General features: G+C 44.9%; 1 protein-coding gene across 1 annotated transcript in view; it reads right to left on the bottom strand.

The window, feature by feature from the left end:
- Positions 1–16,201, bottom strand: part of LOC142583014 (cell surface glycoprotein MUC18-like) — a 310,093-nt gene that overhangs the window by 48,896 nt on the left and 244,996 nt on the right. Inside the window, exon 3 of the mRNA XM_075693242.1 lies at positions 11,386–11,706. Coding sequence (XP_075549357.1) covers positions 11,386–11,706 — 321 coding nt within the window. The remainder of the gene's footprint in view (positions 1–11,385; positions 11,707–16,201) is intronic.

Below are 16,201 nucleotides of genomic sequence, written 5' to 3'. Positions count from 1 at the left end.
AGATTTTTTGTATTGGTTTTTGATGATAATTATAAAACGTTTTCCTTTTTTTTTTGTGGAAGGAATGTGGGCACCACCTTCCATTTAGATAATAGAGCGCGAGTTCATATGGTAATATCTATATGCTAAGGTAAAGTGGGTCACAAAGGTCATTCAAAGCAACTGAAATGGGCGTGCGAAAGTGGTCCTTAAGCTCTACGCAATTACCCTGCACTGTTATCGCCATGCGTACCTAACTTTTCTGACTTAATATCATTTCGCGAGCTGGTAAGCTTGAGCACAATTTTCTTCGGTTAGTAATGTGCGTTCTATAGTGACCATGTTTCAATATACTTTCTTACACATTTGCTGATGTAATACATAACACTCTTTATATTTATTTCACCTGTTTTTCTCTCTTTCTTTTTAACTCATGCTATTTGTATGTGCTGCACTCTTAAACACATGTACACCCTTTGGGTTGTATCTTGACACACAAAAATAATCGTTATCTGTCTTGATCGTGTTTCCTTTCTTCAAAACACTGCGCTCGCTACTTTCCTGTCGAGAATGCTCTGTCGTGCTGATAACGCGCATGCCGTTCGTGACTTGGAAGCACAGGGCTCGCAGCGTTAAAGAAAGGAAATGCGGACTAAGACAGATGACAATTATTATTGTGTGGCAAGATACGACCCAAAGGGTGTAATTTTGCTTAAGAGTGCATGTATTCATCTACGTTATATCCGTTTTCCCCTGGGAACAGCGTAGCCGGTGTTTCTTTTTTCAAGACGCCCATCTTGTGGTTTCATTTTAGTTACTTTTTTTAATAAACCGATCTTTCTCTTTAAAACAATATTACCTAAATCTTCGGAATACTAGCGAATATTGACTCCGACAATAATTCTAGGCTCGTGACGTATAATGATTGATTGTTTGCCTTCTTTTCTGCTTTTAGTCATATAAAATAGGTACACAGTAATCCCACTACAGGCTTTAGTGGGCTCAGTCACTCGTTGCGAGAGATAATTCTAATATAAAATGCAAAGTAAACTGGAATACTGTAATTTACAGCTTCCGGTATATAATGCAAAACCACTCAGATCTTTCTCTTTTCAGTGCGGTTTCCCGGCGGCGGATTTTAGTTCTCGTCGTGCACCATTCAAAACAAAGTTGAAGAAACCATCTTTGCGTATTACTATACGTGGCCTGTCTATGATATTTTTTTTTCTTTCTTCTGGTGCCAGCCTTAATAAGGTCTGCCGGGATGTACAGCGTTTGTTTATCTCTTTTTTATTATTTAGGTGAAGCTTTCTTTGCTTCTTTAGCCCGCTTTACTGGTGCTGGCTGCCACTGTCCTGTTGGTTATCTGACAACTTAGGTTACAGGGTATTTCCAATTAGGTATTTGAACAAACGGACAACCACAGTCGGTTGGTATGTACAAATATAGAAAAATTCCAGAGTTTATATACGAATAGACAACTTTGGTCACTCAGTATGTGCAACCGAGCGCGTGTCACAGGGTGTATTTCCAAATAGATAGCTTGAGTCTCTGGTTATGTGCAATTGGGCATGCGCCACTGGGCATGTTTGCGAATCAACAACTTGGACCACTGGGTTTGTACAACCTGGAATGTGCCACAGTGTGTATTTCCTAAACGACAATTTGCGCCTTGGTTATGTCCCAGTGCGAATGTGCCACTGGGTACGTTTGCGAATCGACAACGTGAACCACTGCGTGGTCCAATCTGGCAATAAGTGAGTCGTTGCCACGACTGATTACGCGACCTACGCGATCACGCGAGCCTTGCGCACAAGCTGTGCAGCTGAGGTGGCAGATTTCCTTTAACGTGACATCATCCTCCATCATGGTGCACCACGGCAGCTCCTCACTGATCGCGGCCGCACCTCCTTGTCCCGAGTAGTTGGAGACCTACTTCACTTCTGTTATGCAGAGCACAAGCTTTCCACCACCTACCACCCGCACACAAACGGGCTGACGGAACGGCACAATCACGCGTTGACAGAAATGCTGTCTATGTACGTTTCTGACGACCAGATTGTTTGGGGCAGCACGTTACCTTTCGTGACCGTTGCCTATAATTCGTCCCGTCACGAGAACGCTGACTTTTCACCCTTCAACCTTCTGCTCGGCCACCACCCTTCTTTGCCCTTTGACACACTACTTCCTTCCTCTACGAGCACTTCCAGTGAGTGTGCTTAAAACGTCTTCACTCAGGCATGCACGGCAGACCAGATTGTCGGCTCCCGCCTCACTGAGTCTATGGTCCCGCAGAAAATCCGTTACGACAGCCGACACCGAGACGTTCGATTTCCTCTTGGATCCGTTGTCCTCCTATGCAGACCATGTCGCCGCGTCTGCTTGTCTAGAGAGCTGCTGCCGTGCTACACAGGGCCCTATATATTGCGTCAGCTTGATGATGTCAACTATGAGATCGCTCCGCTGGACTCGCGTGTTCCCACGGAAGTTGTACATGTGTCCCGCTTGAAGCCTTACTTTGACGCGTGTTCACCTCCCTTATAGTTAGCGCCGAGACGGCGCCTTTACAGGCGGGTGTTACGGCACAATCCAGAGTGGCGCCATGCAGAAGAAGACTATTTGACGTGTAAAGGTAGAATCGTTCTCGACCGCCATCTCATTTGAGCATCGTTGTCTCTCGCGTAGATGATGTAAATACATCTTTATCTAACTTCTTTATATAAATATTGTAAATACATCTTTACTTTTGTATATATAACGTAAAAATATATAGAAAGATGAAACAGCATGCCGAAACTCAATAAATTTACTTGTTCCTAAAGCTCATCTCACCTTGAATATGGCGCTATAGGGGACATATTATAAAGCTACATTCCATGTGAGCGGCCTTTTCCTCTGATGCCGTTTCTTTGAGCGGCTGATACAAAGGCAGTGTGAAGACAAACTACAGTCATGAAGTGAAGAAAGACGAGAACACGCAAATTGTCGCTGTGCAAAAGGTCTTCTCTAGCGCAGCCGGCTAAATCATAGTGCTTTAGCGTATTGCGTAAACTCGGAAAGCTTACACAGAGTTTGCTTTGATAGCTAAAGAAAATGAAAGACAGGAACATTGAAAGAACTTTTAAAGAAGTGATGCCTTCACAATCTATTACACCCAAATATTTTTAATGTACTGGCAGCTTCTCGTGCCTTCTAATCATTTCCCTTCCCCCTACGTATTCATCAAGAAGATTAGTTTGTGTCCTACTCGGAGATTGCTATAGTTTCAAAACGAGCTCCGACTGATTACTTATCTCAGCCGCCGGCACTGCCCTGTCGGCAATACGCATGCATTCATTATCCTACGACGCAGAGTTTGCTGCACCACGCTGTGTATGCGGAATTTGAAAGCTCAGATTTTTGTGCTTTACTGTTTATTGCGCCTTCTCTCAATTTCTTGTCTGTGCGAAGACTACGTCTCCCTTTCGACTGAAACGCAGCACTTCCGCGTCGTCCCAACGACAAGCGCTGAGAGGCAAGCGCTTCGATTGGGAGTGTGCGCTTGCGTGATGACTCGGTTCCTTTGAGTTCGACTTCCGGATTGCTTCCCACTGGCTTCCAGTGAAAAGCAACGTTACATGGAAGAATTTACATATCGAAAGTTACCTATTCATGAAACGCATAACATTAGAAAACGTACCAAAATCGATTAGAGTCTGCATCGTCGTATGTTAAGGAAAACTCCAGGAGAGGGCCTGTTTATCCTGAGGCTGATATTCGAGGTAGTCTGCATGGTCATTATTCTGCGAGTTTCATCATAATTCGAAGAAACTTTAAAAAAGCGTTCTGTGTCAGCTAAACAAAAAAAAAATTCTTGTAAGCAGACAAAGGCAACACAGAATGAATCATTCCAGCCTTCTTTCTTCTACACATTCAGACAAAACGCCGCTTTAATGACATACGATTCCTCAAATTTACAACAACTACAAGCTTTTTTTTTATCCGTGGATAAGACAAACATGGTCGAAGTCATTTCGTTTCATTGGGCATGCGCACAAGTATGGAAGAACAGCGATGCTGTAAGTACAAAAATGGGGATACTAAGGCAAAAGCACTTCGCGCGGCAAATCGATTATTCGCTCTAAGGTAATGATGTGGAAACCAGAAAACAAAGCAGAAGTGTTCGGGAAACAGTGGCTCCAAGTATTGCTCACTATGCGTAATCATTCAAGATGCTGTCAAATTTTATAAAGCATTGGCGCAAAACAATAAGAAGTAATCGTGAGTGTTAACCTGAAACATAAATAATCCCGTACTAGATATTAAATTTAAACTCTGTTAAAAGCTTTACAGTCGCGGACTCGTATGGCTCAGGAATGCCTCAAACATTATTTAAGATAAATGAAATCCCACTAATTTCTAATTGGACGGCTATCTTGTTTATTTCCTTTAACACGTTAGTTTCAAGAAGCAAGCTGTTGCATAGCCCGAATGCCGAAAAGTTTACTCATCATTGTTTAGTTCATCTTGTGAACAATGCACATGTAATATTACTGAATAGATCTCTTTTCTGCTCTATCGTTCGTGGAATACCCAGGAGTTTAAAGATACGGTGTTTTGGACCATATGAACAATAAGTTGATCACAAAATTTACGGACCGCGGTATTTCAGAAAAAGTTGAATGTCCTCCTCAGTCTCGGAACGCAGCTTGGTATTCGCATTTCCAGCCTATACTATATCGCAAGCCACATTACGCGGTTCGGTTTTAATGCTCGGAATTTTTTTGCTCAAATCCCCTGTGCCGTTAACTTTCGTGGTTGACAGTACGTTCGATGCTTTGAAAAAATATTCACACGCGAAATTGTTGGTCATTTTGCGGTGACCGTCTTTCAGCGGCTCCTTGTTCCCTTGTTTGGTCCCCTGTTTGGTCCACACACCGTCTGGCAGGTTTCGCAATGTGGGACTAAGCTGGCTGCCCTAATAAAACACAAGGCCAGTCTCAAAGAGTCTGTTACTGATAATATGGCCCCGCGGAGTTGCTGCTATGCCTGTCACTCAGGCGCTAATCAGGTGGCCAGGATGCCGATCTATTACTTAGGTTAGGAGAATGGGCTGCTGCCACTTGGAGCAAATGGGCACCATTTCCTGGAAAGGGCATTGCGTGAATGGCTCTTAAGACGATCGTTTGGCACGGCATCTTCTTTTTTTTTTTTTGCAGCATTCCTTTGTCTTGTCCAATACGGAAGAGGAGAAGGTATTCTGTCAACTGTAGTGGGCTTAAGCAGGTATTACCTAAACAAGCGAAATTGCAGTTTTGCTCACTCGGACTAGCTGGATTCCGTGATTTCTCTCCGGTTGGTTTAGCAGAACCCAGCGGAGTGCCTCACATTCAGTGCTGTTCTGGACGTAAATCAACGTCCTCTGCATGCGGCTATACTGCTCACGTTAGTTACATTGTACACCTGCTTGCAAAACAGCTTTTAGTATATAGGTTATCGTTGCATTTAGGTAAAACGTGTTTGACGCCTTCTTTCTCATGTGAACAGGGTGCTTCTCATGTCATGAGAAGCAGCAGAGGAAAAGGCAGCAAAACATTGCAAAGACAAAAACTTGATTTCTTTCTCTTCATATTGATTGAGCAAATCAGGGAAACTGCGAAAACAAGATATTGTTGCTACAATGACTTGGAAATGCTCATCGGAGACAAAAATAAAACAGCAAGAACAAAGCGACGGCTGCAAGTGCTTTTTTTTTTGCTTTCAAATCTGCTGCTTTCTGCTGCTTTTTTTTGCTTGTTTATATTTTACGCGCACTTTACCATTTCGGTGAGACGGTACTGGCCCTTGCCTTCAAAGAAAACAGGAAAAACAAATTAGTTAACAAGTCTTGACCACAATATGAAAAGAAACTATGCACCACCATTGTACTTGCTTCTCCTTTTTCCTGTTTTTTTTACCGGCAGGTATTACCAAATCAGCTCTTTACTGAGGAACTATTTTTGAAGTTTACCATGAACTGACTCGTTCGTGCTGTTTTCACTAAAACCTAATGCGTGACTTATCACAACACGTGGAGCGCCCCCCCCCCCCCCCCCCAATGCTAGAAACTAGAAAAAAAAAGGACCAATGGCGCCGACTTACACCTCACAAGAAACCACGGCAACATAAACAATTTATTGCCCGTTATTAGCTACTAATTTGATAGCATTGTGAAATAATAATATAAATGCGCAACGAACATGTCCTATTAAGCTTTTCAGGCTCCGATTACATCTGTCGTTTTAAAGCTTCATTTGATGACATTTTTCACATCTTCAGGATTATGAAAAGCGTACAGTTCCAGAATACAATAACAATTTTCGATTCTTTATTGCGTTTTGTCTAGTTTACAAAATGCGGACTCCATGTGAAAACCAACTGCAGAAATATAAGATAGAACATTGTACCTATCGGCTCACTTGAAGATTATGCCTGGTGCAACCCATTGTGGAAAACTTTGAAAGTAGTGAACCCGCTGCATACAAAGACATAGTCACACCGACCGACCGTCTCACTTACTTCTCGTTTTACTAAAATATTTTGCATATTTTTTTTATTCAAGCTTTCAGCACAGTTCCAGTCAGCAGTGTCTGAATATGTGCGCCACATATTTTAAAAATAATTACTTTCATCAATGCATTTGCTGTTGATGTAGAATATTGGCGTTGTACACATTGCCTTAAAGTGTTAAGGAAATTTAGGTCGCCTAAGCAGCAAGTCCATTTCCTTTCCTGAGCATCTTACCGACACTCGGATACTGTAGGCGCCACCGGATTTCAGTTTACTACTTATTTCGCACTTGAATTCCAGGTAACACGCCTGCCGATGTTCTACAGGCACATCTTTATCTCTTGAAACGACCAAGATGAAAACAACACTAAATGATCCGATTTGCTTTTTCGCTGGTACACGGAACGCTAGCGCCGATGGATTCCTACGGAAATCATGGATTAACAAAACAAAGTGGTAACTGAGTGGCGGTAAGTATAAGATCGAAACGGGTAACTGATAAACGAACAAGGTTATTCGTTCCTTCGGTTTCACTGCGAGTCTGACGTAGGGGCGCAGTTCCGACTGACGCTCAAACTCCATTGCGCTAGCCATCCCCACACTTCATTCGCATTGTGTAACATCTGTGGAATAGCGCTCTCACACTATTTAAAAATAGAAACTACACAAGCGATTGTCTCCAATGTCATGTGGCCAGGCTCCTAGCGTGTTGACTGAATGCAGTTCCGCGGCCACTCCCGTCACCTAAAGCATATATTATAGACAAACGTCATACGGCAGCGCACTTAACAGTTTCAGGCATATCTTTTTGAGATATACTTTGCCGACAGACGTGACAAAATAAAATTCCGACGCGCGGAGTAGGCTGTAGTTATAAGGTACATCCGAGCATAAAAGGAGGCTTGCTTATATAGACGCCCTTACGAATGAACACAGCCTATGTATCTGTCCCCAATAGGCCGTCGAGCGCGAAGTTCTCCGGACAGCACTGAACAAGCTGGACTCTAGAGCCCTTTCCGTAATGAAGATCCTTGGACCCTGACCGCATGCGTCGATGGCACATAAAGCCACTAAAGCGCTCTTGAAATACCTCAAGTCGATCGGTCTTGGGAACCGTGTGTAGACTAAGTGTGAACCTTTCACTGTGCGCGAAACTGTGCCCTCTTTCTTTCTCCTCTCTCTCTCTTCATCACCATACCACCTTCCTCCAGTGCAGGGTAGCAAACCGGACGTGCGTCTGGTTAACCTCCCTGCCTTTCCTGTCTTCTATTTCTCTCTCTCTCTCTCTCTCTCTGGTTACTTGTCATGCCGCCAATAATATTTTCCTTCGTGGTGTCAAACCTGAGCCTCAAGTGAAATAAGTTTAGGCTCTAACCCCGGCGAATGCTTTAAAATATTTTTGTGCTGTTTGCGTCACCTTGCGACCTTACATGCTTAACGTCATGGACGAGCTAACGACATGGACGAGACCGGCATTTATGAAATATCCATGACTCATCCTCGTATCACCGAGGTAAACACGGCTAAATCATCGCTGCAACTTGAATAAAAAATAACTCCCTGAATAAAACTTTTTTTTTCAAAGCAAGAACAACAAACTTTGTAAATAATGCGGGGAGCGAATCAATTTCCTTTCATGGCAATCCCACTTCCGGTGACACTCGTGGCGAATTTACGCCGTCGTCATTAGCGTCACCTTGATGTTCCATATGAAATGCAAGTGTGACAACATCCTATCACGCACCGCGCGCCGTATACAGCGGACGGGAGAGAAAGCATGCGAGGTTGCACTGAGAAGGAGGGCAGCTTGATGCGCGCCGTCCTCTGGACAGGTTTGAAAGTTGTGCGATTTCATTCGAAAGCATTGGTGCCTGCATCTTTAAGGCATTCTTGCTGAGACGACGCTCAGGCTGAAATCAACTAAGCCCCAAGTATATGGTAGTCCGTGCCTTTCTTTTTTTCTTGTGTCCGGTATTGCGAAGCAAAAAAAAAACTTATGTTATGGGGTTTTTCATGTCAAAACCACGATCTGATTATGAGCACGCCGTAGTGAACGACTCCGGAAATTTGGACCACCGGGGATTCTTTAACGTGCAGCTAAACGTAAGTACACGGGTGTTTTCGCATTTCGCCTCCATCGAAATGTGGCCGCCTTGGCCAGGATTCGATCCCTCGACCTCGTGCTTAGCAGCCCAACACGTGTTGCCGAGCAGCTCGTAACAATTTAACAAAATATTTTCCTCTCACTCTCTCTCTTCATCCCATACCGCCTTCCCCCAGTGCAGGTTAGCAAACCGGACTTGCGTCTGGTTAACCTGCCTTCCTTTCCTGTCTTCTATTTCTCTCTCTTCTCTATTTTGGCTGTTTTCATAACTCTTTCATGCTCGAGTTAACTCGCAAACAAATGGAAAATTTAATTTCTTATTCAAGCATAGTATTGTGCACAACAATCGCGTTATAAAATTATATCACTGGTTCTGTGTAGCTATCATATTCACTCGAAATATTATTGGAAGGTATCCGCTCTCAATACCAGAGTTTACCTTCGCATGCGTGCGAAGTTCAAGCGTATTGATGTCTAGGGGTGGTAACCAAATTAAGTGAAAAGGTCGAACAATGTGCTCGAGTGTCGAAACTCAAATGCACGACGCCAACTGAGTCGACAAGCTCGTCTCGTCTGCAGCCAGCAAAGCAGAAGAAGCTGCGGCCTGGTCTAGTGCGGCTTATCATTGGCGATACGAACTGAAAGCTAGGACGAGCATAGCTAATGATTGGTTGTTAAAGGGTTAAGAACAATGGCAGGCACAATTCGTTACCACACTATCCAGCAGAACATAAAAATGGCCTTAAACTACCTTCATTTGTCAGAACTTTATTCTAGCCGCCGTGGTTGCTTAGTGGCTATGGTGTTCGGCTGCTGAGCACGAGGTCGCGGGATTGAATCCCGACCAAGGTCGATTCAAATAGGTCGCGAAGCTTCGGGCGAAAAGCGGTTCAGTACAGATTGTCACCGACATGAGCATGGAGGGTTATGGGAGCAGCGATTGAAGCGCGACTATGTTTGGAGGGAACAAACATTGGGAAAGAAAAACGCGTTTTTTAATTCAAACGAGACACAGTTAGATTCATTCAACGAAAATGAAATTGCGTCATTTTTATATATTCGTGACGAGTTAAGAAAATACAAGTTTAATTTTAATATTCTTAATAAATGCATTTCTTTTCAGCGCCCATCGCTACAGGGGGCGTTGACGCCACTATCACTCGCAATGCAATGCACGTCTTGAAATGGGCAGAAAGGCGCACTCGTAAAGTTCACCTGTTGAAATATGCCCCCCTCACAGTTTGTGCTTTCTTGCTTGTCGAAGTTTGTCTGAATTTGGTGACGCGGGTAGCTTCATCGGTTCTTAATCTGTTCAGTTAAAGGGAGTGGGTTACGACCGCCAGATAATTGTGTAGTTGTTTTCGTGAGACTGCGCTGGCCGACGGGCTTGGCAACCGACAATAGGATCAGCACTCTACGCCTAAATCTTTCGTCGGCCTCCAAAGAAAGTATGTTCTGTGAAGGGATGCGATTTCGACAACCGTGCGGCTGGCCTCTTCCTGCATCGCTTTCCACGCTGAAAGCTAGAAACGCCCATCAAGTCGAATGGCGGGGCATTTGAATATATAGCTCCAAAGGAAAGACAACAAAACAAATTTCGCGCCTTCGACAACAAAATTACGTCACTTCTGCTTTTAACGGACATGGCGTCACATTATTTTTTCTTCCGCCGGAAGTGTTCCCACCACATACAGATGGCGCTAAGCCCCATGAACCGCCGATGGACCGCCATGTTTTGAACGTATGGGCTCCTATGGAAGCTTCGCTACCAGGTATATTTACCTTGTCCCGACCATAGGGGCCGCAGTTCGATAAGGGCGAAATGCGCAAACACCCGTGTACTTTGATTTAGGTGCACATTAAAAATCGCCAGCTGGTCGACATTTCCGGAGTCCTCCACAACGGCGTGCCTCATAATCAGAAAGTGGTTTTGGCACGCAAAACCCCATGATTTAATTTTTTAAAAGAATTTTGTTGAGAATGCGCGAAACTTGCCGTACATGTTTCTATACAACTCATTTCAGGGAGTGCATCAAGGATGAACCAGAGGAAAAATATTGCCTTTGCAAGTTTATCGTTTGCGATCTAATCAGACACTCCTTCCAATCGTTACGACCACCAGAGTGCGCACAGTAACAATTTGCGCAATGGTAAGTGGCTATTAGCCGGTAAATGCCACAGCTGTGCTTGCAGCCATTTGTTTGTTTGGACAAGGCAGTGTGATCTGTAGATTAAATATCATCATCATCTCTTACGTGAAATCATCAAAGCTTGCCAGATAGCGCAGCAATGCACACTATGCGTAAGAGCATCCATCTCTTCATCGCCGAAAGAACTGTTGTTTTTTAGAGGGTGCGGGAACGCGGTATAAGCGATAACAGCCGAAAAAACTGTCGTTTTTTGAAAGACTACGGGCCCGCGGTATAAGCGACAACGAGCCGTGTTTTTATTTGGTATAAAACCTGTGCTGATATTTTCGCATATTTGTATCGCGGGGCGTAAGTATGCCCGCTTTCAATTGTTATTTCCCGTTAAAAGTTCACGCTTGTGTGTTCTTTCGTTTTCCCCTCGCCATAAACTCACGCTGTTATACTTTAAATCGCAAAAGAAGCCCAACCTTCGAAGTTGCCGAGCTTACTTCTAAGGCCAGCTGTTCCCAATAATCACTGCCCAAAGGAGGAGACCACGCACGCGATTCCGCCGACTCCGTTCACCGTATTACACGTGATCACCGAGGGGTCACGTATGGGCGGCCTCGCAAATTCGTCACTCACCGATGACAAGCAGCGAACTCTCGTGGTTGCGCGTCCGGTCCTTGCGGAAGTCGACGCGGCACCTGTACACGCCCGAGTCCGTCACGGCGAGCGCCTGCAGCCGCAGTCCGGGCGTCGGCTGGGTGACGAAGTAGGCGCGCGTACCCCAGGCGATGGACGAGTGTCGCGCCTGCGACACGTCGCCTCGTCGGGCGTCCACGGAGTAGACGGGCGTGGGCAGCGCGTCCTTGTACCACAGCACCAGCGCCACCGAGTCGTTGTCCGGGGACAGGTCGCATGGAAGGAGCGCCTCGCCGCCGGCGAGAGCGGTGACGTGCGCCACTGCGTGCACAGAGAGCGCGGAAAAGTGCGGTCAGTTGACTGGGTGCTGTGCAAACGTGTAATACGCCCGTGGCTTAGCGCGTGAGCCCGCAAGGGTTGGGCAAAGCAGTTTGAGGAACTCTCGAGGCGCAAAAGATGTACGTATGAGAGAATATTGAGAAACAGTTCAAGTTTCAAGTTTATCTTAGTTGTTTGGGACCTGGATTAAGAAAGGAATGATCATAAGAGAGCACCGAGGTCAGGACGTGTATCTGTAGTTGTTTGTTGCTTTCCTGATCTACTGTAATGTTCATTTGAATTTGAATATCAGTTTCACTTACTTTTGCTGCTGGTACATTGATATCAGAAAAGAAAAAAAAGAAGCTTGTGGCGTCATGCGTTTTGAGAAAGGTTAGAGTTGTAGCAGTTCGGTACGTTAGGTTTGTCGTACTTCACGGGGAAGCAGAATGTGACAACTTCGCAGCAGATATGTGCATGTCATCAGTCTAACAATGTCAAACTGCCCGAACCATCATGGTCATCGCATTTTTCGGCATAACAACAACGCCTGCCATAAATGATCGTCCATCACCTCGGGCCTGTCTCCCTGGAAGTGAATTACCCAAGATATTCACTGCGTTCTACGCTCTAAGATTTCGCGGGGCGAATTTTTCTATATTTTCGATGGCCATTCCTTTTCCCAGTGAGTGCATATATGGTTTATCCAACAATCAGATGGGCTCTGTCCAGTGCGATCTTGTCACCTAATTCCACATTTAGCATTTCCCGAATCAAATCTTGGACTGCGTCCACCAGATTCTTTTATTATTATTCTTTCTATTTAAGCACAGTATATTAGCTGCCGTTCATTATTTTACTTGTGAAAACTTAAAGCAACCACATATTTTCAGATGTATTTAACTGATGCTGTTCAGCGACTGCCTAGAGTCAGGTACGAATTATGAAGTATCCTTTTTTCTTTCGTCCCGTACTTTGTCAATCCATGGATGTGCTGAAAATATAACGGAAGCCTAGTTTTCTTTCGTTCTGTCGTTCCTTCTCTCGTTCGTGTCTCTCGTTCCTTTTCGTGCACTAAAAACCTCAAAGTTATGAAATACCAACATGCCCTAACCTACGCTCTTTTCATTGTTCTACATATGGACACCCTGCTTCTATTACCTTTTTTCTTCAATTTATGTTTCAGACATCAGGTAACGGAATGGTCTTTCTGCGGTTCCCGCTATTCGTCATCTATCTCATTAGCTGGGGTCGGTTCTCCATTACGCCATCAGGTTACTGCTTTATTATCATACCAAACTCATAGAACTGTCCTTAGCTCATTCCACTCTTCCTGTATTGTCCTTCTGTCATCAACATAAAAAAAATGACAGTCACTTCAGCATACGTCAATGAGGGTGAAGGCAAAAGTCTGCATGCTGAAGACGCACTCATTAAATTAGTTGACATTCCCATTCGAATGCGTTGCTACTTATTACTTCTTTTTGCACACCAAAGATCGTGGGTTCAGGGGCCTTGATTTACGCTACCTTAATTAACTGTGCAATAATAAACTTCGCCCTAATTGACATCAAAGATCGAGGGTGCGACTCCCACTAAAGTTCATGGGTTCGCGTGTCTTAACACTATATTAAGCGTGCCTTAATTAACTTGGCCTTAACACCAACGTTTGTGGGTTCGTCTTCCTCATAAGCTCGAGGGCTCGACTCCCACAGAAGGTCGTGGGTTCTTGAGTCCGAATTAACTAAATCTTAAAATTAAGTTTGGCTTTCTTTTTTTGGCATGATGAGCGGCATCGGAGTAAGCTGTGGAAGGAGGTGACGACGAACGCGCGAGCACTGGCACGAGCTCGTGTCTGCGCGAGACCAGCTCACCTGACCTTCTGTACCGCACACCGGGTTTTCAAACCGCCGGGGGTAGGAGCCAAGTAAGGCTTTCGCTTTAATAGCGACAGGAATAGATCCCGCCTATAGGTCCCTGAATCACATTTCAGAGTAAGCACCATTACCTTTTGTGTTCTATTTCGCGAAACTTAATTTTCACATAATTTATTGCGGACATGGTTCATGCAATACTTTGGGCTTTAACGCGAAACACTAATTTGCTTTCAGTAAAATGGCTTGGGTGGTCACTAGCGTACTTATAGCTTCGAATATCACGGCCTCTTTTGAGAGTAGTCAGATATTATAAAAGCTGAAACATATATATATATATTTGGGAACAATCTGTCTAACGAACGTAAACTCGGATACATAGCGCAAAAAATGACGCAAGGACGAAGCAGGAACACAGGACGAGCGCTTTTGCGCTCGCCCCGTGTTTCTGCTTTGTCCTTGTGTCATTTTTTGCGCTATGTATCCCAGTTTACGATTTAACTACCAACACGCCCACACTTCTTCCCTGCTAACGAAAATTTTTCTGCCATGTTAAGAACTATGACCATAAGGCAAAAATCCCTTCCCTCTGCAAAATTGACTTGAATAAAATTTTCACCAACTATAGCTGGCTGAGCTGCCCACTTATACCCAGACCTTCGCACCTATGTGCATGTAGTTACGTGTGTTATACGCCGCGCCGCAGAGCCTCGCGCCCGTAGCTGAGTGCTTTAGCCGCGTCGCAATGCACCAGCGCGCAACAGTTTGGTGCTCGTGAATGTCCTCAGTTAGTAATAATGTACGAACGCGCGGGATAGCCTGGGAGGCATGATAAGAAAATCGGGCAACTGCAACGTGCACACCCGAGCTGTATAATCCCAGTTACCAGCGCGTGATGGGTTCCGTGATACGGGGAAGCACCTGACCAAAACGACTGCGGCAGCATGCCTAACGTATTTCTCTCGGGGAATTCCCGGCGCCGAAGCCAGACATCGTTCGGGGCCATTTCACCGCGCATGCGTGTTTTAGTGGCGGCGTTCTCATTGCTATCGTTATGCTCGCTATCTCTAGGCTCGCTGCGCCATTCTAGGATAGAATTCCTGAGTACGAGACGGTGTTGTGCGAGTTTGTATCTTGCCCGCCATCCAAAGCAGCTAGCGAAACAGCGGCCTGACAACAGCCAAGTTGCCGCTGGGAATGCATGTATGCGAGACTATGCCTATCTTCCTGTAGAACAGTTTACGCCTACTGGTCGATGAGGCGTAGCGGAAAACTAAGCTTCATGATTCATAGTGTCAAGTTGAAGTGACGATGAACACAGCAAGGTTTGTGAATCACAAATTGGCTCATTATTGGTCGAATGTGTGCCCCGGAAAAACAAGTTACACTAAAGCACCACGATAACGGCGTGCACAGTCGGCGGTCGTCGAAAATGTGATCAGCGGATCAAGTGCGTCGGCGTTCAAACATGACTCGTCGAACGTTCTAGCGTAATCGCCAGTAGCTGCGTGCCTTCCAGAATGTACTATGCAATTTACGTGGCGCATACAGTCAGATTACACAAGATTCGGTGACAACACACAATAGATAAAGCTATTGACACCATTCGAGAAGCTTCCCATACACGCAGGCGTGTTTTGCGCCGAGTGATTACGTTTAACGTTTGTTAGCCGGTGAAAAAGCGGTCACCGGAGAAGGACAATTAAGTAGAGATGCCAATATTCATGAACTGATGCTATTTGTCACCTGCCCAAGTTTCTGTACGCGGAAGTTCATCCATCTTGCCAGAATCGGAATGCTGTTGCAGCGACCAGCAATCGAGCTTCAGACATTGTAGACACCAGAAAAGGGTCGCAGCCACTGAGCCACATCACTTGGGGATGAATACGGCGAAATATTAGGGAATTCGGCCATGTTATGACAATGTTGCCTGACGGTAAGGGAAGACAATATTGGTCAATCGCAAACTATGAGATCTAATATCAAACGAAATAAGGCGAAGCTTGCTTAAGATTAAACAGCAGAAAAAAAAAGAAATTGGTGTTCAGTGACTGACTGGTGACAACGCTCCCACGATCAGGCGGGCCGCCAGAGTGACTGAAAGTGCTTGCCCTCATTTTGGCACCGAAACGCACTGCGTGTCTCTTGTGCATCTGAAGACATTATAACCCTCCATACCCATCCGGAGCATGCACCATCGACGGTGACAGCCTGACGAAGACCGCGCGATGGCTCCTCAAGTGTCCGTGTAATTGCTATCGCCATGAAGCTAAAAATGAAATGCTGCAAACTTCATTCAAGCAAGCATCGGCCATAAGCGAGCTGGAAAGCAGCCCCCTCCGTTATTAAAACCACCTGTCAAATTCCGCTTCGCTTCTTCGTTTTCTTTCCGCCCTTGCGTATTTTTTGTTCATTCTGTTTCTTCTTTTCTCGAGCTGCCTTATGAATCTCGAGGACTCCGGAACACCTTTACTAAAAAGGAAAAAGGCTGTTCTTTTTGTTCCTTCTGCCACTCACGCAATGCCAACGGCACAAAGCACAAAGATTTAGCACGCATATAATAAAGCAGGCTTAACAGTCTGAAATTAAAAGCTATATGCTTCCCACTCTACAGCGCGTACTAA

The sequence above is a fragment of the Dermacentor variabilis genome, chromosome 5 (genome assembly GCF_050947875.1).
Source record: "Dermacentor variabilis isolate Ectoservices chromosome 5, ASM5094787v1, whole genome shotgun sequence".
NCBI classification, from domain to species: domain Eukaryota; kingdom Metazoa; phylum Arthropoda; class Arachnida; order Ixodida; family Ixodidae; genus Dermacentor; species Dermacentor variabilis.
This window is presented reverse-complemented; position numbering and strand designations above follow the sequence as displayed.